We start from the raw sequence: 21,332 nt of genomic DNA, 5'->3' as shown, positions 1-21,332 counted from the left end.
CAAAATAAAATTAGTCGACTTGATTATACAGAATCTCTTAGTAGACCCAAGTACAGAGTATTTTCTAATTGCACAAATATATTCTTAGTTGAAGTATTTTAATTGTGCTCTACTTGTGTTGCCCCGTATCTGTTGTGCTCTACGCTTCAACTTGTTATTTTTGGCACTGTTCCTAATTGGTTTCGGGCGGCTGGCATATCTCTGCTGCTGCTGACTTGATACACTGTCCACAACAAATGGCGGCGACACATATGCATCATTAAGCAACTGGCTGAGTGCCAGATAAAACTCCCGACTGATGTCACTTCAAAGCGGTGTGAGTTTGCCCATGCAAAAACTGGTTAAACAAGTCATAAGAGGCTGAGTTGTAATTAAAAGCGTGGCAGAAATGTAGCTTAAGACAACTTTTTTCAGGTGTACAACTAATCTAAAGAACAAAATATGACAAAATAGACTCGGGATTAAAAATTGTTAAAATCGAAAATCACTGTAGGATTCTTACATTCCGTTATATTTGAACTTAGAACAGAGTATTTCTCTGGAATATCATTTTAAGCCAGTTGATGACATGAGGCAAAAAATAACTTACTTCTGGCCGAACTTAACTTATTTGGCCGTTAAATGCATATGCCGATCTTTAAAAGAAAGCAATTATTAAGAATTGACCTGTGTGCTATCAGCGCTGTACAGCTGCTGATAAGGAGTCAATGATAAGGAGTCACTCTGTGCTCGATCAGCTCGCAGCTTGACGATCAGTTATTTTCGAGACTTTAGCTGGAATTCAACAATGGCATTTATGAATGTTGTGGCGTTTGTAGCGCTGCTGTTGATGTCTGTCAATGCACAATATGATGGTGAGTAAAATAATATACAATATAATAAAAATAATGCTAACTCGTCAGATGTTTTAATTTATCAGATGCTGTGACTGCATCCCAATTGCATGTGACGCCCATTGACGGCGAAACACCGGACATCACCGCCATGGTTCCAGTTTTTTTCGCCCGAGATTTGCTCAAGGATCTCAAGCTATTTAATCTGATTGGTGAAGTGGAGCAGGCGAGGCATGATTGTTCTGCAAATGGATTTGTCTTCCAGATGAGTAACCCCTTACAGGCGGAACAAGTGATTAAGGCTTGGGCCACACGACCCGGAGAGCTCACCAAACAGATGCAGGTGCACCTTGCCAGAGAAGAGTGTCCTAATGATCTTGTTAGAAAGAAAAATGCAAAATAGATTGTTAAAGTTCTAACAATTGGTTAAAAACCAACCAAAAGACGACAAAGAAATACCAAATTTTCACAACATATTTCATTAATTTTGATTTGGTATCACATCGAAACTTTGAATGCATTTTATGCTTTTCAGCCGAATGACTTTAGATTCAGTAAAGAACCATGAAAAAACAATTATTTAATGCGTTTCTTATAGCGATGTTATATGCTGTGAGTTTGAAAATTGATGTTAAACTATTCAATGGAAATTATATGTTTACCAAGTAAGAGTCTCATATTTCGAAAAATGTGCTAGATAAAATATTAAAAAAAAGGCCGAACAAAGACCGTTAACATCAGCTAGTCAAACAATATGCAACTGTAACGTGAGATTCCGCTGTCGGCTCAAACGACGCCCATTCATAGACTATGTACATATTTAGGTAAGTGCACTCCACATTTGCCCACTAATGGCGGAGAGCATTCAACTAAAATGCTTACGACATAATCATATGCTTGACAATTCAAATTTTCAGCGAGACTGATAGTGGCACGGGAAGACAGAGAGCGAGCGAGGGTTTATATATACATATATATATATACATATATATGAGACAATCGGATTTCATGCTCATGATGCTGAGGAGAAAGATTACTGCCAGTGCGGAGAGGAGGAGAGCGTTGTGGAATTGTGTACCGATTTTTGTCTTACCCGAACAGCAAATCATAGAGCGAGGCATAACTATATATGTATGTGTGTGCTGGGAGGGTATGAGAGGAAGGGGGATGTGGGGGGAAGCGAGTTTGATGCTTGTCAAACAAATTATAAGCCGCTGTCGCGCTGCCAGCCGCAAAACTCAAGCTGCAAACCGAAAGCGATTTATGAAACTGTTGTTGCTTTTGTTGTTTCTTGTTGTTGCTTGTTATTGCTTGTTGGTGGGCGGTGTGGTGTGGTGGTTGAATGTGGTGCTCTCCCAGTGACTGTTGTTGCATGTAGTTAGTTTTCCCAGTTGTTGGCCCTGTGGGCGGCTTATGGGCTTAAGACTAATCCGCATATGGAAAATTATATAATATGCATGAGAATGTTAAGGAGATGCCAGTATGTGTGTGTGTGTGTGTGTGTGTGGATCGACTTTGAATGGATGTGGACTAATGCTGATATAGCAATTTCCACAGTGACACATTTTCAGGCACCAACACACATCCACACAGAACACAATGTGAAGGTAAATGTGCTCTGGTCGCATATATACTTTTAATACCCTGTATTATAAGGTTGTGAGGTTATCATCTGTAGAGATATGGCTTTAAAAAAAAAACACAATTATATAACAAGCAAACATTTAACAAGTAGTTATTTTAGAATCAAATTTCTACTAATATACCCAATATTCTAGTCCACTTTCAATACCAGCCCTCCGACTATTTATAATAATCGGCCCAAAAATCATAAAAGTTATTTCGCAATGGATTTTAAAAACTGAGAATATGCCACTTATGTATCCTCGACTCGAGCACTTGTGCTCGTTTTGTCTGTGTGTTCACTTAACTTTTGCCAAGTGCAATTAATTTGCAACATGCACACACGAATAAATATAAACATAAATAATAAACGCATATTAGTGCACAGTTTAATTCGTTTTTATTTAAAAGCAAACAGGTGCAGTGGGTGGCACAAAACAACGGGAAAAGGGGTGTGCCAGGGGCTATGGCTGTTTGGTTTTGCGGCTGTCAGAAGGCTCGGACGGATGGTGCTGATGTGCAGAAGACGCACTTACATCAGTGCACAATTTTTACATTAACGTAAAATGTACGGAAAGAGATGGCGAGCAATAACCGGGCGGGAGCGGGAGCGAGAGGCAGGAAAGATGAGGGCAAGCTGAAAGGCAGCTCTTTCTCTTTCATACGCCCCATGCGCTGTCGTGGGAAATTAAAATAAAAAGCAAATTCACACACATATACAGACTGTGATAACAACAACTATTGCATATATATAGTACGGAAAGGGAAAAATGCAATTTTTGACTTTTCCGGCGTGTCCAAAATGCGCAATAAAAAGGCGAAACTTTGGCACTCGACTCGCTTTGGCGAAAAACCAAGTGAATTGCGGTCTGATGGATTTTTATTTTATTTCACTTTTCTTCTCTTGCATTTCACATATTTTTTTTTTTTATCTCAACAACCTAGCCACCAAAGATAAAAAAGAAATAAGCGTGTAAAGTGCCACTCGTGCATATTTTTGTTTGCCAGACGAGACGGTTATGTTGTGCTCATAATACCCTGTGCCACTAAGGGAACTAATATTGTTCTTATGCATTTGCAGTGAACGAGGGAGATATTAAAGCTCTTCTTAATTATCTTCACATTTTGATACAATTACAATTTATGGATACAATTTATAACTATCCGAACCACTGTAGAAATCGGTCTGCGAAATTCCACACAAATGTTTTCATTGTGAATAATTTTGCATTTACACTGAAATCCATTTTACTCATATATAATTTTAAGTCTATCCTCGCTTAGTATTTTATTGTGATGAAAATATCATTTATTGTTACATAATCAGTTGATATATCCAAGTCGATCACAAATGCAAACGTATTTATTTTCCATGGATTTAGTTGTGCTGCTGTTGCTTTGCTATTTTGCTGTTTGTTGGGGATATAAGCCGCAAAACGCAGTGCCACTAAAATGATGTCAGTCTGTTATGCCAACTCAAATCAGAGAGAGAGAGAGAGAGAGAGAGAGAGAGAGAGAGATGGAAGCAGAGGTCGACTATTGATCGCAAACACAATAAACACAACAAGCTGAAATTCTCTTGATGCTACATATAGATTGTATGCTGTAGGCAACCACATTTTGCTGCCAAGTGTGGCATGAAATAAGTACGCGATATATTCATAAATTATGCGCCTTTCATTGCCAATTAGAAAATCCTGATTGCCTGGATGCCGCACACACACACACATAGAGAGACATATGTATGTATAAAAGCCAGAGTTCGCTTGCAGTTGCCGTACAGCAGCCACAAGGCAACCCCAAATGAAGCCAATTAGTTGACGTAATGCTAACGACGATACCAACGAAGGAGCTGGGGCAGGGCAGGGGCCGATGCTGGGGAATGGGATGAGATGGGATGGGGAAGTAGAACGACAGTTTTTGAACTGCCTGCAAAATGAAACATTCGAAGCATACCGCCCAGCTGCCACCTGCTGTCTACCTCTGTGTGGCAAGTGGGGAGGTCGCGCGCTGAATTCGAGTGGCTAATTAATACGCCCCGTTGCACCAAAGAGTGACACAACTAGCCAGCCTCCCAACGGCCCCATCCACCCACCAACCTGCCCCCAGTCAGCAGCAGCCTGTAATGAGCGTTCAGAGTTAATTGGCGTGTAAGAAAAAGGTAAAAGGCATTTGCTGTTAGTCAAGGACCAAAAGAGGCACAAGCTGAGAACGCGCTGCAAAATTTAAGCAAGAATTTCATACTCTCTTGCAACAAAGCACATTAATTAGAAGTAATTGCCGCTGACTAATGAGCTTGTTTTTTGGAGCGACGACAAAAATTGGGCTCCCAAGCACCAGTGAGTGAAATTTCGCAGACTTACGATCTAATTTATAACCCGTCAATAGTCGGCAATAGCACCATCTAGCGTTTCGAGCGATTTTCTTTATTTTCTTTATTTTTTTCCATTTTTTGGGCAATCAACTCATATTTCATGGCATGTTCGACTGTCATTAGGATCGAAAATTGGGCGAGGCGGGGGCGAAATTGAAACGCGAAAAACAATCAAAACTTTTACGTTAACCTGGCATGAGGCAAATCAAATCGCAGACCCTCTTCTAGCACCCCCTCCCCCTGCCCCTTCCCTCTTAAAATGTAACGCAACACAAAAATATCGAACGGCAAAACTTGTGCCGCGCACACTTGTAAATATTTTTGATGCCCCGCCCCCTACCACGTGCACCTCAACCTCCCAAACGCTTAACGCCCCCGGCTGCTTTTGTTTTTATGCGATTTCAATCATTGAAACCATAACAACAACAAAAAGTCAAAACATTTTTTGCAACTATCCAAGACTAAAAGATACTCTGGAATGAGGTTCCCCAAAAAATATATAAAAGTTATAAGAAATTTTAAAAATAAAATCGACACATTATTATATGAAATCTGTAGAGTTTGCAGAGTGTTGTCAATCAATCATTGGCACCATAACAACAAGTTGAAATATTCATAAGCAGTATGCCAGACTAACAGATACCATGCAGTGAGCCCAATCTAAAAAATAATTTAAAATTATGTGAAATATAAAACTTGTAGATTTATAGATTGTTTTCGTATTTACGTAGCTGTCTCCAGATTTAAATAATATTTGCAAAAATTTGCACAGACTTGTTATACTCTCTGTGACCCACTTGATTGCTATAGGGTAGAACAGCAACATTGCAACAATTTCAAGCGGCGCCGCCTCAAATGACGCGCGAAATGAAATGAAAATTTCTTGCACCACTCAGCGAAGCACCCACCGAACCAGCCCGAGCACCCCTTGGAACCAGAGCACCGCATCTAGATCGAGTAAAGTGTAACACTTGAATGTTGTTTGTGTTTCTGATTGTGTTTTGTTGCTCGCCTTGGAATTGCCATATTGAACTCTGACACGCAACACGCAAACGATATGGATATGTGGGTGAGGTAGAGAAGAGAAGAGGCGTGGGGCGGGGGGTGAAGGGAAATGATTCAAAGGATATCAATGTCGAATAATGAAATATACCAACTTTGATGATGTGTCATATATCGCACGATTGAAATGCTACCCGGCTGCCAATATTTCGCCTATTTTGAAACATGAAAACATTTCGATAATGTGACTGGCAAACACTTTTGTATTATATCAGGGCAGGGGGAGTGAGTTTGGGTGCGGGCGGCGGCGGCGGCGATTTAAATTATGCATTGACTGCTTTCAGTTGAAAAAGTAAAAGGCAACAATAATCGAGTTGCCCTTGGCAACAAAGCGGCTTAAATGGAAAGCTATATTAAATGGACCCTCATGAAATTTATATACATACATAGAAATATCGAAAAGGTAGAGTGATGGAGCTGCATATGCTAAGAAAATGCCAAAAGCAGCTTACAGCTTACAGATGGAAAGCCAGCACAAATTCCATCATTTTTCCACTAATGAGAACGGAAAGCTACGCTCACAATTTGGTCCTCGAAGTGAAGGGAAATGTTATTTAAAGTATCGAAGCATTTGCTTCAAACAAAATTGAAGGGGACAGTTAGAGTATTGACAGCAGACACGTTTATATACTATATAAAATATAAATTTCTTTGCTAGATTCCACTGATACCATTTTTAACTTGAATTATGTTTGTACATTTCTTATACAATTTTATTTTGCATTGGTTCAAGTTAGATAATTTATGTAAATGTTTGGGATTTGTTATTAATAGGCATCGAAAGCCTTCTAAGCTCAAAATTAACTATGCACACTGCTTATAGGCAATATATAAAATATGTAAATAAGAAAAATGTATAAATTGTTATTGTAAAATGTGTCCAAAAGCAAGAAATCAGATTATTTCAATTAAAGGGAGCGAGTAAGCGATCTAGTCATGATTGTGCTCAAATGTGAGTTTAACAAACAGACATTTTTGGCAATTTTCTTGGACTCCTTGGATTTGAAATCCTGCGGAAGCTGAACTTGGTGTAAAGTCAGATACTTCAGTAAGTAATTTTGGTGGCATGCGAAGGATAATGCTTTTGACTGCTCGCACACATTTCCATTATGCAGAAATTAACATTTTATTGCCTGTTTTTTTTTTTTTATGTCAGCGAAGCGGCAAAAACTCTTAAATGAACACAATTTTCTTTTAATTTTCGACATTTTCGCTTACCGCACTCCACTGCCACCAGCAGCAGCAGCAGGAACAGCAGCGGCAGCAACCACCAACTCGCAATGACCTTCCGGGCCTGGTGAGGGTGGAATTGTCAGTAGGCTGCTGGAGTAATGAGTCGGGGATGGGTCAACTTGTTTTGGTCATTTATTTCTGGCCGCAGAGGCTTTGTTTGTGCACCAACTGCTTTTGACGTGGTCGTAATTACAATTTTCGTAATGTTTTTGAGCTGGCCCCGTCAACTTGACGTTGGTGAAAGCCGCCCGTAGGGGCCAATGCAAAGACCCTTCAAATTTATATATATATACTCGCAAAAATTAAGCCAAAAAATTGTTTACCCAACTGATGTTCAGTGGCCGGAAGGCGTCAACGGCTTGCAGAGTGGGCATATGGGGATTGGGAGTAGTGAATAGGGAGTGCAGAAGAGGGAGCGTAGGTGGCCAGTGCAGATGCCCCTTCAAAATAGACTGCTATACATAAATAGCGGTTATCGCGTATGGTCTTAGCCATAAGCCATAAGCCATAACCCACTTTACCAACGTATCGAGTTGCCCTCCGTGCAGCACATACAAATGCGCAGCATTTATTTTAATCCTCCGACAAACACTCAGAAAAAAGTTTGTCTGCGAGCCAAATTTGATGTGTTTGATTTAAATAAATAAAGACAAAAATTATGTTTGATATGTCTTAAAAGTATTAAAGCTTTGCTCTGAGCCGGCACAGAATAAGCATTTTAAAACTCGACTAAGAAGACTCGACTAAGAAGTTAAAAATGTATGTTCTTCTTGATGGATTTTGCAAAATTCCAAATCATATATATTTTTTTGAGTGCAGACTGGGAACTAGGCAGCACACAGCACAAAGCGGGTTGGTGGGAGCTGGTGAAGTACGGGGCGTATTAGTAATCGGCATTGGCATTCATACGAGCTCCGCTCACTTCCTGCCGCTAACGTCTATCTCCCTTTGCCTTAGTGAGCAGCGCTAGGGGCGTCTACGGCCAACAAAGTTGCGGATTCATAACTCTTTCATTTGGCGATATCTGCACATTTTTTTTGCTGTTGTTGTGCCATTCCCCCGCAGCCTCTGTGGTGTCGTAAAAAGTGCGCTGAGATTGGCATTTGGATGGCTTTCGTTGCCAATATTCTGGCTTTCATTTTGCCCTGCACCTTGTTCATGGCTATACCGCCACCACCAACGGCCCCATGCCGCCCACAATTGCCGGTCTTGGCTTGCCAAAGCATTCATCAAATTCAAGTCATGTTATCGCAGAAAATGAAACAAATTTTTGCAATTTGATTGCTTTTCGTGTTGATGACGAGAAGGAGCTGATGCAGGGGAAGAACTTGGGGCGTGCTCCCAATAACTTGCCAATGTACTTATTCTCTCTTACTCTCCCTAACCCTCAATGCTCGCATGTGCGTCCCATAGATGAAGTAGCTGCGGCACGACTCCGGATTTCATATTTAATATGCATGCCTACGGTATAAAAGATCCAGTATCCTCATCCCCAACGTCAATCTCATTGTCATCGCCATCGCCATCGTCATCGCTGTCCTCTTCCTTTGCCATTTTGGGCAGCGAGTTATGAACTTGTGTATGCGAAATTTTTCATATTTTTTACGTGCCTAAAAATCAAATGTGCTGATGTAAGGTGTGCATGCCTCACGCACATGCATGCAACCAATGAGTATGGCAACAGTTGTAAACACGTGTTACCTTATTATTCACCGAATGGGTCTCTCCGGGGCGGCTTGCAAGATATACTTCATGCTTAATGCTTGCCATATATTCTTTGGCCTGTTCTTTGCTGATACACTTGCAGTGGGTGTTTGAATTTTGTTTGAGAAATGGAAAATATGCTAGAGAAGAACTGAAATTGTTTTATATATTGTTGATTTGGTCATGATTGGTTTTTTGTAGTACTCTATTGTTCTGAGTGTTGTATTCAAAAGGTATTTTATAGTTTTGACCAGAAGAATTTATTTATTTCCTTATCAGCGATACACATTCATTTTCCCTGTCATTTTGCTTTTAAATATTTTTATTGTTTTAACTATGAATTATAACTTCCACAGAAAGAATCGACTGCAATTTAAAAAACTGTTTGTGTAATAAAAAATTCGATTTAACATTGCTCTGCAGTATGGGAGAAGATGTGTGCTCAGATCAGTTTTGTATAACGTATATTTTTCGTAGGGTATTAAAATTTCAGCAACTCATGAAAAAGTCAACTGGCATTTCTTATTTTAAGATTTTGTAAGCCACATTGCCTGTTTTACACACATGATATGTATATGTGGAGGAGAGAAAAGGAGGCTCTGGTGGATGCCTATCATTGCTACGAAAGAGACTGGCTGGCCATCTGAAGCTGAAGCTGAAGTTGCTTTTGTTGTTTATTTCAAAAGTTAATTTTGAGCTTTATCATAGCAACAGCAGCAGCCGTATGAAAAACAATAACAACAGCAATAACTGGCAGGCAGGAGCGTATGGGAAATGAAACTTTTCAGCGGAAACAGGATGCTGTACACGTTGCGCCCAGTCAGCCAAGTTTCGCTGCGGCGTGTGAATAAAGTGAAACAAATGAAAAACCATAGCAGTCACACCGCACCCACCTAACAAGTGCCACCCAACGCTTTTGCCCAACGCAGGCCCCTTGCAGTTTATGCCTGGGTTTTTTCTTTGGCAACAATTGCATTTGCGGCAAACAATATTTTTGTTATCTTTTGAGGGCATTGTGTGAGTGGGCGTGGCCTGCTGTATACTTTACAGTACCATTTCCATAGCATTTATATATATATAAATATATATATATAGATATTTTTTTGTTGGCGCAGCCAAGTGTTCAATGCACAACTTTTAGCGCTATTGTTAAAAGAATTAAAAGCATGAGACAACAGAAATGAAACAAAAGCCCAGATATGATAACAGCGGAGAACAGTTCTGTGGATGGTTATGCAGGTGGTGTGGTCGGTAGGTGGGTGTAACTGTTGTCAAGCAGGAAACGGAAGAGCTGCCACACACACACACCATTGTGAACTCTGGTTCTGGTTAGTCAACATGCGAGAGAAATGTGCCGTGACGGAGCAAATGTAATGGAAAATGCTCGCGAGGAATTGTCCTTGCAGGCATCAACGCACCACCCAAGCTCCGCCCCTTAACATTCACTATCTGCTACTTTTATGCAGCGTGTCAATGTGTGAGCTGCTGTCGAAGGAAACGGGCTAAAAGTTGCACAACCTACTTATTTATACATATTTCCCTCTATATTATATACATATATGTGCATTCTAGGTTTTATTTTCCATGACCACGGCGTTGGTTTCCGTACTCACAGCTTTGAAACTGCGAGCAGTGAGATGCGACTGCGACTGTGGCTGAATCAGTGTGGCAGTCAGTGCCAAGTGCGTAACTTCCGTAATGCATTTTCTTTTGGTTGACACCCTAACGAAGTTAATTGACTACAAAAGGGTATTATGGAGCTGTGCAATAATATTCAACAGACACTGATTCATAGATATTAAAAAAAAAACAGTCACACACAAATCAGTACTAAAAGTTTACAATTTCTGTTCATTCTCTTTCAAACTTATCAATTCAGCATCACTTAAGATAAGTCCTAAAAACTATCGAGTTGTATTGGGAGTTTCTAACATAATTTGGTCTTGGAATGCTGAGGTATTCGTCCGTCGAGAACGCTCAACAATTGCTCATACCCCTCTTACGCCCCTCTTGTTGTTTTCATCGTTTGTCAGGCTCTTGCTCCTGTCTCCATAGCTACTGCTGGAGCCTCAATGCTAACAAGCTACGTTTATTGCCATAAAAGTTTACGACAAAAACTCATTTCCGTCACCAAGGCAATAAATGTACATTTGCAACGCAACAAAAGAAAGAGACGGGCACATGAAGAAAGCCAGAAAGCAGAAGAAGCAGCAGAAGACGAAGAAAGAGGCAGAAGGGGCAGGCTAGATCGATGCTGCTATAGATCTGTGTGTGGTGGCAAAAGTTGTAATAAGAAATGGAAGCCACTTGCTCAACAACAAGAACATGTCGCAAGAGTCACTTCCGCAGCGGAAATCTAGCACTTAGCCAAAACGGAAGTAGACATTTGTTGGATAGCGATTTACTATGCAAATTGAGAAATGTGCGTGTGTGTGTGTGCGTGTGAGAGGAAAACAAGCTAGAATAATAATAATAATAATTTTGGTTGACGCCTACTAGGGCGAAGAGGTCACCGAAAAAACAAATATAGCAGAAAAATGAGTGGAAAGCAATTTAATTATGTAGATGGTTTTTGGCATCGACTAGAATTACCTTGACAGGAGCAGCAGCAGTAGAGCAGCAGCAGGAGTAGGATCATGGACAGCAGCAGCAGCATCAGCAGCAGCAGCATCAACAGCCATTGCTCATTAGTGTCAATCTATTTAGCATAAATTTCAATTAAAGCAATATCCTGCAGCAGGCAGGCAGCCAGGCAGACAGACTGCTATGGTAGCCGTGGCATGGATGACACGGCCGGCGCGTTGTTAAACCGACTTAGCGCACTTTCTTAGAATAATAGAGCGGAAACAGCAGCAGCAGCAGCCAAAGAAGAAGAAGCAAAAAATGACGCCTGGCTGGTAAAAATAAAAATAAAAAAATAATGGGCGGCTGTCGTCGCTAGCCTTGCTGTGGCTCATATTTCAGGCCGTTGCTCAACGTTGCTAAACTCATTAAAATGCAAAATGAGCGCAAAAATATATATTGAAGAATGCCACATCATCCCTCCTTCCACTCATCCTTGTTCCCTTCTCTCCTAGACTGGTTGCGCAGTCTTGGCGTTGCCAACTCTGTCCGTTTAGGTTTAAATGTATTGAAAACGTCTTATTAATAATTGCTATTGACTCTAAGTGCACTGTTTGTGGCTAAAGATATATATATATATATATATAAGTTAATTTATTTTAAAATATGTGTAATGATCTCAGATCTGTATTCAATACTCTTAAGAGATGTCAGTAGAAGAGAGAAACGAGTAAAAATTCCCATTAGTTCGCTACGGGTTCCACAGGAATATAAGAATAGGCATCATCTAGGTGATTTTCTTGTACTTAAATAAAGCTAATAATCTACACTAAGAAGTTCGCCATTTTATGCCACTGTGAATTCACTGGAGAATGCCAAAGGACGAGAGCCTTGGAAGAGTTTAGTCTAATCCTCTACTTCAGAAGAGACACTGGGCATGTATTTGGTCTGCCTGCAAATAAAAATAAGCATAAGCTTTTCGACCACGCTACCGGTATGAGCAAACTGCAATATTTCCGCACAGCTTATGTGGCAGACACACACACAATTACATGCCCCCACACACACACACACACACATGCACATATTCGGTAAATCCCAGCAGCAAACCAGCAAGCAACAACAACAACTAGCAATGTTTAGCAACTGTATTTGTATATGTATGTGTCTACTTCTGTCTGAGCGGAGAAGGAAAGAGGATATGTAGTGAGGAGAGAGGGCTGTAGGATGGGGGGTGGGGGGGCAGCTGTACGGCGGAAGGAAACAGTTAATACTTCTGTCTGTTATGCGCTTACTTCCTGTCTCCATTAAAAGTCATTCTTTTGGATAATCCTTTTGGCAACATTATGGCAAGTATTAAAAACTTTTTTGCACCAACTACTCGCTAGACCAGTCCTCACCTCCCCGAAATCCCGTCAACCCTGCATAACGGTATTTTTTCTCTTATTACCTAGCAGGAAAAAGTTTTGCTTGCTTTTTTTTTTTTTCGTATTTGCAGATTCTTCTGCAGTTGCTGCGCTGGATTTGAACTTGGATTTGGATTTGTTGGCCAGGCCAACAGTCGTCCTGTCTGTCTGTCTGTCTATCTGTCTGTCTGCCTGCCACTTTATTTCATACATGTGTCCATGTTGTTGGTGGTGCCTGGGGTATTTTGTCTGCGGCTGGCAATGCATGATAACCATAAATATTGTGTGTAATAGAAAATGTTGTGTAAGTTCTTTGCTCTAAAATTTGTTACGCGTTTTGCTGATGCTCCTTTTTTGCTGCTGTAGTTGTTGCTGTTGGCCCAGCTTACCTCTTGATTCAAAACTATATTTCGCCTGTCCAATTTCAGTCTTGTGTTTTGTTTTCGCAAGGAACAAGAAAATAAAGAAAGAAGCTTGCAGACAAAGAACATATTTAAGTTTGATATGGTAATATAATCTCAAAAGACACAGTTATCAGGTGGATATAGTGCTTTATTATAAAGTCAAATAATTGGCATATATATATCTTCTAATTGAAAAACCAAGAGTTGTTCTTTTATCAAAACTTAATATGCTCTCTCCTCTTCTCTTCTTCTCTACATCGCCTCAATAAAAATTGTAATAATAATATCGAAAATGACTTCTTCTAAATGTTTCTTTTTATAATAAAACTTAATATGCTCTCTTCTCTTCTATATTAGCTAAAATTATGATTAAACTGTAAAAACATCGCCTCAATAAAGAGTATAATTATAATATTGAAAATGCCATCTTCTATCTGTCACTCATTTTGTCACCAGGCTATAAAAAATACCCTCTTTGCAGTCCCATTAAAAGCACAACGATTAGCTCCCCTGGGGTTTCTGGAAAGGGAGCACAGCGAACATGTCAATGGCAGCACTATTTTCCTTAAGGAACGCACCTCAATCACACACAGCCATTTAAAACACACACACAAACACACACACACACACAGACACAGGCACAACCCGTGTAAAAGTCACAGGAAGTGAGCGCAAATTGTATTTCCATAAGAGAGCGGGGAGTGGTGCGAGGAAGCATTTGGGGGGTGTGGTTTGTGGGCCATTGATTTCTATTGAAAAGTGATGAGGTGTCAATTTTTCATAGAATAAAACCCAATGCGAGACGAGATAGGCGAGGGGAAGAGGGGAAAGTGCTGACAACTCATGGCAACGATATAAATTTGCATAGAAAACACATTCACTAAAAACACACACACATTAACATATTTTAATGGTGTGCGTGTGTGTCATATATATATACATATATATATGTATATATGTGTGTGTCGTTTTTGTCTGTGTGTGTGGGTGTGTGTGTGTGGTGTATGTGTTTTCTTTGTGCATGGCGTTGAAAAACAAGTAACAATATGGCCGCTGGTGTCATTTTAGCCTTTGCTCTGTTTGCCTTCAGGATTTTATTGATGCCAAACACGTTTTGCCGTTGAAGTCAACCTTTTATTTTTTTTTCTTCGTTTTTTTGTTTTTTTTTTCGTTTTTTTTTCGGTTGGGCTGCAGCCGAAATTTGAATAATTTGTCGACAAAGGCCAACAGGTAGCAAAACGGAAACGGGAAAACAGCAACAGTGGTGGGATGGTGAGGATAATGCAAAAATACCGTTTATATTCATTTCAATAGACCAGAAATAAGCCGACTTGTGTTAGGGGGCGGTGCCATATGGCCATGGGGCGTGGCACTAACACAAAAACACAGTTCTCTGCGTATGCTGAGGGGGGAGGTGTGAAGGGAGGAGGTTGGGTTGATTAAGATAAATGCTGTTTGCAATTCACAGAATCTGCTTTAAGATGCGTAAAGTTTGCGTTTTCTAATATTATCTTTGGAATAAGGAAAGATTACGAGACGAAAAAATGATTTTTTGATAGGTTTACATATCGTAATTTCGATATTTTTAAAATTTAGCGGAAAATATAATTAAAAATATTTATTTTTATATGTAAATTTCATAAATTTGCGTGAAAATCATTTGACAAACGTTGATCAACTTATCTGCAGTGTATTCAAAATAATTCTACAACTTTGATGCTGATCAGCCTGATCAGCTGGCTCAAAGAGCTTTTCCAAAAAAAAAAAGAACAGCTGCTGTCAAAATTCTATTTTCCATCGATGGCAGAAAAGCTCTTTTCAGTTTTCCGTGCACACTCAACGAGAAGAAACATACGTAATACGGTAAAATATTTGTGTTTTGTAAAATTGCTGAAATTGCACACTGAAAATTCCAGTCTGCTCAGCAAGCGAAAATATGTGGCATGGAATTGCTGTGCTCTGCTGCATTTGGAGTGCATTTTTGGTGAACAACAGCCTGCAGCAACAAATCAGCATTGGTGAGGCAAGCCAAATAGATACACATAGATATATATATATGTATATATATAAATGTCGAAACAGTCGTATATGAAAAGCTTTCCCCCTTGCCCATACTCAGGTGCCCTTTTCTACGACAATGAACTGGAGCTGGAGAAGGAATTTATGTCGGTTATAAATTCTATTAATGGACCTCAACCTGACCAAGGCTCTTTCATATATCCTTTGATAAAACGTTTAAAGCCCGAGGATGGCAGCGTTATTCTTCAAGAACACGGTGCGAATTTTGTATTTGCAATACTCGAAATACTCATTAAAAAAAGATAACACAAATAATCTTCACTTTTAGCCTGCGATCTAATTGATAATGGTGTCGCCGCTATTTTTGGACCAAGTTCACAAGCGGCTAGCGGTAAGTAAATAGGGGAAAGCGGAGTGGACTTATAGACCAGTTGTCTGGTGGAAAATTTGTGTAGAACACGCAAAGCAAAATAGAAATGCGAATAGCCGCTAAAAGCTTGTCGAAAGCGAATGGCGACTGACAAGCAAAAGTGAAAAATGCCGACAAAAAGTTTTGTTTGTAAATAGACAGACAGAGAGAGAGATATATAGATAGATAGATAGAGATAGAAAGAGCAACAATATGAAAATAGAGCATTTGAGATATTTTAGCTACCATAGAATTTGAATGTGACTAGTAAAACTATATCACACCTATAATATTTGAATAATATTCTAAAAAGTATTGTAGAAATTACTAACTAAGTAAATTAATAATTATCACATTTCAAAAGTTTAATTGAATGCTTTTAAAACCTGTTAGATTTTTACATATAGCATTTTTTTTTATTATTGTCTACTTTGTCTAATTCAAAGGCAGTATTAATCTGTAACTCGAATCATAATCAAAAATAGATTGGTTTTATAAACAATAAATTCCATATTATTATTAATTTAAAGACAACTATTCTTCGCTTATACCCCTAACAGACATCGTTGCTCTAGTGTGCAATAGTACTGGGATACCACATATTGAGTTCGATATGTCCGATGAGGAGCATATGGAGGAGAAGCCGAACCATCAAATGAGCCTCAATCTGTATCCCTCACAGCTGATGCTCTCCAAGGCCTATGCGGATATTGTGCAGAATTATGGCTGGCGAAAATTCACAATTGTCTACGATGCAGATGATGGTGAGTTGCTCTGTGTTGCATAACTAACTGTCTTTGATCGGTGTACACTCCCAGCCAAGGCAAATGCCCGGTTGCAAGATCTGTTGCAACTGTGCGACATGCACAATGATGTGGTACGTGTGCGTAAATACACAAAGGACGACGACTATCGTGTGATGTGGAAGAGCATCCGGGGAGAGCGTCGTGTGGTCTTGGACTGTGCTCCCGATATGCTCGTCGAGCTGCTCAACTCCTCATCGGAGTTCGGCTTAACCGGACAGTTTAATGTGAGTATCGAGAAGTGGGCAAAGTTGCTTGAATCCAGTTTTTAATATTTATTTAATTTTTCAAATGTTGAAAAGAACATTGGATTTATATACATTTCTATGCAATTACCCATTTCTGTATCTGGATCCCAACTTGCAGCACATTTTCCTCACCAATCTGGAGACATACAGTGATCATCTGGAGGAGCTCACTGCGGATAATGAAACATTTGCCGTGAACATAACCGCAGCCCGTATACTGCTCACTCCGGAGCCACCAGCCGTAAGTGGATCTGTCGACAGATACAGGATCTAGTATCTCTTACTAATGCTGAACTCTTTCCTATGTAGCACCTTCGTCTATATGGCTATGTGTCACAACGTGACAGTGTTGTGTATGAGAACAATGAGCCTGTACGCACTTTATTGCATGACCTGATAAACGATGGAGTCCAGCTGTTTGTACAATCCTGGCGAAATGCCAGCTACTTCTATCCGGATCGAATGGCGGTGCCTCGCATGAATTGTGATTTGGCCACCTCCGGTGGGCGTCCTTGGCCAATGGGTCGCTTCTTGACGCGCCTTATGAAGGGGGTAAATGGGTGGCCATGGGGGTGAGTTGAGACACCACCAAGCACACTAATCTTTGCAACTTCCGTTCGCAGACTTCCGGTGTGAATAGCACGAATTTTCGCACCAGCAATTTACAGTTTGACGAGGATGGACAGCGAATTAATTTCAATATTGAAATTTATGACCCCACCGATAACATTGGCATCGCCGTGTGGGACACAAGGGGCCAGATAACCCAGCTGGACATGGAGATGAAGGTGCAGAAGAAGGTTGTCTATCGCGTTGCCACCCGCATTGGTCCGCCCTATTTCTCCCGGAACGAGACCGCAATGGAACTCAATTTGACGGGCAATGCAATATACCAAGGATATGCTGTGGATCTCATCGATGCCATTGCGCAAGAGGTGGGATTCGAGTATATATTTCTGCCTGTGGCGGATCAGCAGTATGGCAAACAGGACAAGGATACGAAACAGTGGAATGGCATCATTGGTGAAATCATCAATAATGTGAGTAAAAGTTAGTCAAAGTCAGTGATTACTCAATCCAATTCAGAATGAAAAGTTTTTAACGCAGGAAGGAGAAGGAGAAGTCTCCGCCTTGACATAGCATATATATTCTTGATCAGCATCACTAACAGTGTCGATATAGACATATCCGTCTAACTAATTAAATTTTTTTAATTTTAATTGAAATGCTTTTGTAATACGCAGGATGCTCACATGGGCATTTGTGATTTGACAATCACTCAAGCTCGTCGCACAGCTGTTGATTTTACGGTGCCCTTTATGCAGCTGGGTGTCAGCATACTGGCCTACAAGAGTCCGCACAAGGAGAAGGAGCTGCATGCCTATCTGAAGCCCTTTGGCGGAGAGGTCTGGATTTGGATACTCATATCTGTGTTTGCCATGTCCTTCCTCAAGGTCATCATAGCAAGGTAAATAATACAAGTATGCTTAATGTTTTTGGCTATTTAATTGCCTATTTTATTTTTAGAATCGCCAAGGATGAGTGGGTGAATGCGCATCCTTGCAATCATGATCCGGACGCCTTGGAGAATCAGTGGCATTTGCATAATACATTTTGGCTGACGGTGGCATCGATAATGACAGCTGGCTGTGACATTTTGCCCCGGAGTCCACAGGTGCGTCTGTTTGAGGCCACTTGGTGGATATTTGCCATCATTATTGCCAATTCGTATACGGCCAATTTGGCTGCCTTTTTGACCAGCTCCAAGATGGAGGGCAGCATCGGCAATCTCAAAGATCTGAGTGCGCAAAAGGATGTTAAGTTTGGCACCATTCTCGGTGGAAGCACCTATAACCTGTTGGCCGAGTCCAATGAGACGGTCTATCGCCTGGCCTTCAATCTGATGAACCAGGATGATCCCTCGGCCTACACCAAGGATAATGATGAGGGTGTTGAGCGAGTGCTGGCTAGCTGCGGTGACTATATGTTCCTCATGGAGACGACAACGCTCGAGTATAATCGCGAGCAGCACTGCGATCTGAGGGCGGTGGGCGAGAAGTTTGGGGAGAAGCATTATGCGATTGCGGTACCCTTTGGCGCCGAGTACCGTTCCAATTTGAGTGTTGCCATCTTGCGGCTGAGCGAGCGAGGCGAACTGTACAATCTAAAGCAGAAGTGGTGGAAGAATCCCAATGCCAGCTGCTTCGAGGAACCCGATCCGGATGCCACCCCAGACATGACCTTCGAGGAGCTGCGTGGCATCTTCTACACGCTCTATGTGGGCATTCTGATTGCCTTTCTCATTGGCATCACCGAGTTTCTTGTCTATGTGCAACAAGTGGCACTCGAAGAACGTGTAAGTTGCAATTGTTTCAATTGTGTTTCAATTGTGTTGAATCGGTTCCCTTTCCAGTTGCGGTTCAAGGAAGCCCTCAGAAAGGAGATGCTGTTCGTGCTGTGCGTGTGGAACAACAAAAAGCCAATTGCACGCAATACGCCGGCCTCCAGTTTGGGCGCCACGTCGCGCCAATCAACGGAGAAGTCCATGGAGCGGACACCGAAGTCAGCGCGTCGCATTGTCCTTGGCCGCTCCTCTGAGGAGATGCGCGAATTGCCGCCGCAGAGCCGAGCAGGTAGCAGCAGCGAGGAGAAGGACAAGGAGCAGCACGAAGCACGCGTCTGATATTTTCACTCTTCATTCTCCTTATAATCTCTCCTCAATAATAATCCAAAAAATAAAAATATTAAATAATAATAAAAAATAAATGAAGAAATGAAGGAATGTCAAGGCCCATCGCTGTGTAATCAATTTGCAGGTTCTTTAAGCTTGAAATTACTTCGAGGTCGCCGCAGGGCGCGTTATTTGAGGCGAGTCCTCTCTGCTGCATAGCGTTGCGTGGTGCTTTCGAACTTGCCACACGGCTCGCTGGGCAGCCTGCAACCACGTTAACGTGACAAGACCCCCAACCCCATCGCCACCCTCGCCCCCTCCCCTCTCCCACCTCTCCCTGTTAACTTGACTCTGTGTCATTTTCGTTTATTTGGTGCTCTTTGCCGCTTGCCAACGCAGGGCGCCACCAAAGCTGCCTCAGCTTGTCAATTGCGTTATTGGAGCTTATTGACATTTTATATCCCAGCAGCAACTGACGAACGACGTCTTTCCTCTTCTCTGCCCCTCGCCCACCACGCCCTATCTCCAGCGAGAGCTCGTCTGTGATCGACGAGAGAATACCCTCCTTTGATTTGATCATATTTTCTTTGTTAGGAAAGATAAGTTTAATTTTTAGCAGTTAGATTAAAAAAAAAATATTTCATGTATAGCAGATATTTAAAATAAAACTTGTTTACACAATGTTCTGAAACTTATAAATTGTTAATTTTTATTTGAATACAATTTTAATCTCAAGGGGACAAAAATAAAGATAGTTTTCCGATTTCCAGGTGAGAATTCTTCCTACTTTTAATGTGTGCTAAAAAAAAAAAATAACAAAAATTCTGTTTACAAAGATTTTGTAAAGCAACTTTCAATGTCAACTATGTAAATAAACTTACCCCTTTATTTACCCTGTACAGGGTATAATTATTAAAACAGCTTCGAGCGCCGTCGAGCAGATGAAACTGCAGCTGCAAATGGCTGCAAATGGGAAGTGGAAAAGGGGAAGTGGGATATGTGAAGCAGAGCGGCGATTGAGTGGAAAATACGCGCTTGTCGTTGTTGTTGTTGTCATTGTGTGTTGTGTCGCCTTTGTCCTTTGTTGGTTTACTGCTGTAAGATGAACAGCGATGCAACAACCACAACAAGTCGCAGAACTTTCGCTGGACATGAGAAATAAATAAAATAATTTTTTTTTTTTTGGCATATCGCATTGCATTCTGCTTTGTATTTTGGCTCATTGTGTCAGCAATTTTTAAATTATTTTGTTGTGAAGTGACTTTTGACGTCAATTGAGTAGCACACACCCCCTCCCCCTTGTTACTGTTACAGTTTACTGCTGCTGCTCGTTAACAGCGCTAGGTAAAAAGTCTACACACAAACTCAACACACTTGTTGCCGTTGGTTTACCATGCGCACAAGCCGGAGAGTCATACTCACCACCGCTGGCCAATGGCTGAAGGCCGAGCGACAAAGCGACATAATCCACACAATCCACACAAATGCAACCCCAAACGCGAAAAAACTGAAGGAGGGGGAATGGTCTTATACGACGGGTGGTGTTCACTGTGTGTGTGAGTTTGTTTGCGTGTGTGTGTGCGTGTGTATTGGTAGAATGTCATTTGTTAATGCCACGCACGTAAGCAATTTCCGCACGAAAGCGCATTCTTTGAGCCTTTAATGTACTTTTTGATGTTAACAAATTTTTGAACATTTGTTGCTGCCTGCCACTGGGAGCGAGTCAACGACAGACGACAGCGGCCAGAGGACTAAGAAAAGAAAAAAAGCAGTCAAAGAGACGGACAAAGAAGCTGAAAGTTAAATTTGGGTATTTGTCATTGGCTGGAAATTGAGTGCGAGTGATTAGAGGCAAATTATGAAGTGAGGTTAAATCTGTTTTGCAGAGATTAGCAGAGCAATTAACAGCTCTTAAAATTTGATAGACTGTAAAAGGTGTGTGGCAAAGAAGAAAAGCCAATAACACTTACACACACTGGAA

The 21,332-nt window shown here is 41.0% G+C and overlaps 2 protein-coding genes across 2 annotated transcripts; both read left to right on the top strand.

Annotated features, from left to right (window-relative positions):
• The first annotated feature begins 787 nt into the window (after positions 1-787).
• LOC6571829 lies at positions 788-1,300 on the top strand. The gene is made up of 2 exons (XM_001997962.3): positions 788-854; positions 920-1,300. The coding sequence occupies exons 1-2, from the start codon at positions 788-790 to the stop codon at positions 1,234-1,236; spliced, it is 384 nt and encodes a 127-aa protein (XP_001997998.2). The 3' UTR covers positions 1,237-1,300.
• Positions 1,301-15,019: 13,719 nt separating this feature from the next.
• On the top strand, positions 15,020-19,457 carry LOC6562941 (glutamate receptor ionotropic, kainate 2). The gene is made up of 11 exons (XM_001988568.2): positions 15,020-15,219; positions 15,321-15,476; positions 15,549-15,611; positions 16,190-16,393; positions 16,448-16,659; positions 16,799-16,921; positions 16,990-17,232; positions 17,304-17,720; positions 17,925-18,148; positions 18,208-19,036; positions 19,094-19,457. Exons 1-11 carry the CDS (start codon positions 15,138-15,140, stop codon positions 19,361-19,363), a joined length of 2,823 nt encoding a protein of 940 aa, XP_001988604.1. The 5' UTR covers positions 15,020-15,137; the 3' UTR covers positions 19,364-19,457.
• The last annotated feature ends 1,875 nt before the right edge of the window (positions 19,458-21,332 follow it).

This window comes from Drosophila grimshawi, unplaced genomic scaffold (assembly GCF_018153295.1).
Source record: "Drosophila grimshawi isolate 15287-2541.00 unplaced genomic scaffold, ASM1815329v1 contig_1377, whole genome shotgun sequence".
In the NCBI taxonomy this organism is placed as follows: Eukaryota; Metazoa; Arthropoda; class Insecta; order Diptera; family Drosophilidae; genus Drosophila; species Drosophila grimshawi.
This window is presented reverse-complemented; position numbering and strand designations above follow the sequence as displayed.

Excerpts from the sequence above, each read along its gene's own strand:
- LOC6562941 (XM_001988568.2), top strand. The coding sequence starts at position 15,138 with ATGTGGCATGGAATTGCTGTGCTCTGCTGCATTTGGAGTGCATTTTTG. Across the intron at positions 15,477-15,548 it reads CGTTATTCTTCAAGAACACG|CCTGCGATCTAATTGATAAT; the intron begins GTGCGAATTTTG and ends CTTCACTTTTAG. Across the intron at positions 17,233-17,303 it reads TGACGCGCCTTATGAAGGGG|ACTTCCGGTGTGAATAGCAC; the intron begins GTAAATGGGTGG and ends TTCCGTTCGCAG.
- LOC6571829 (XM_001997962.3), top strand. The coding sequence starts at position 788 with ATGGCATTTATGAATGTTGTGGCGTTTGTAGCGCTGCTGTTGATGTCT. Across the intron at positions 855-919 it reads TGTCAATGCACAATATGATG|ATGCTGTGACTGCATCCCAA; the intron begins GTGAGTAAAATA and ends TTAATTTATCAG.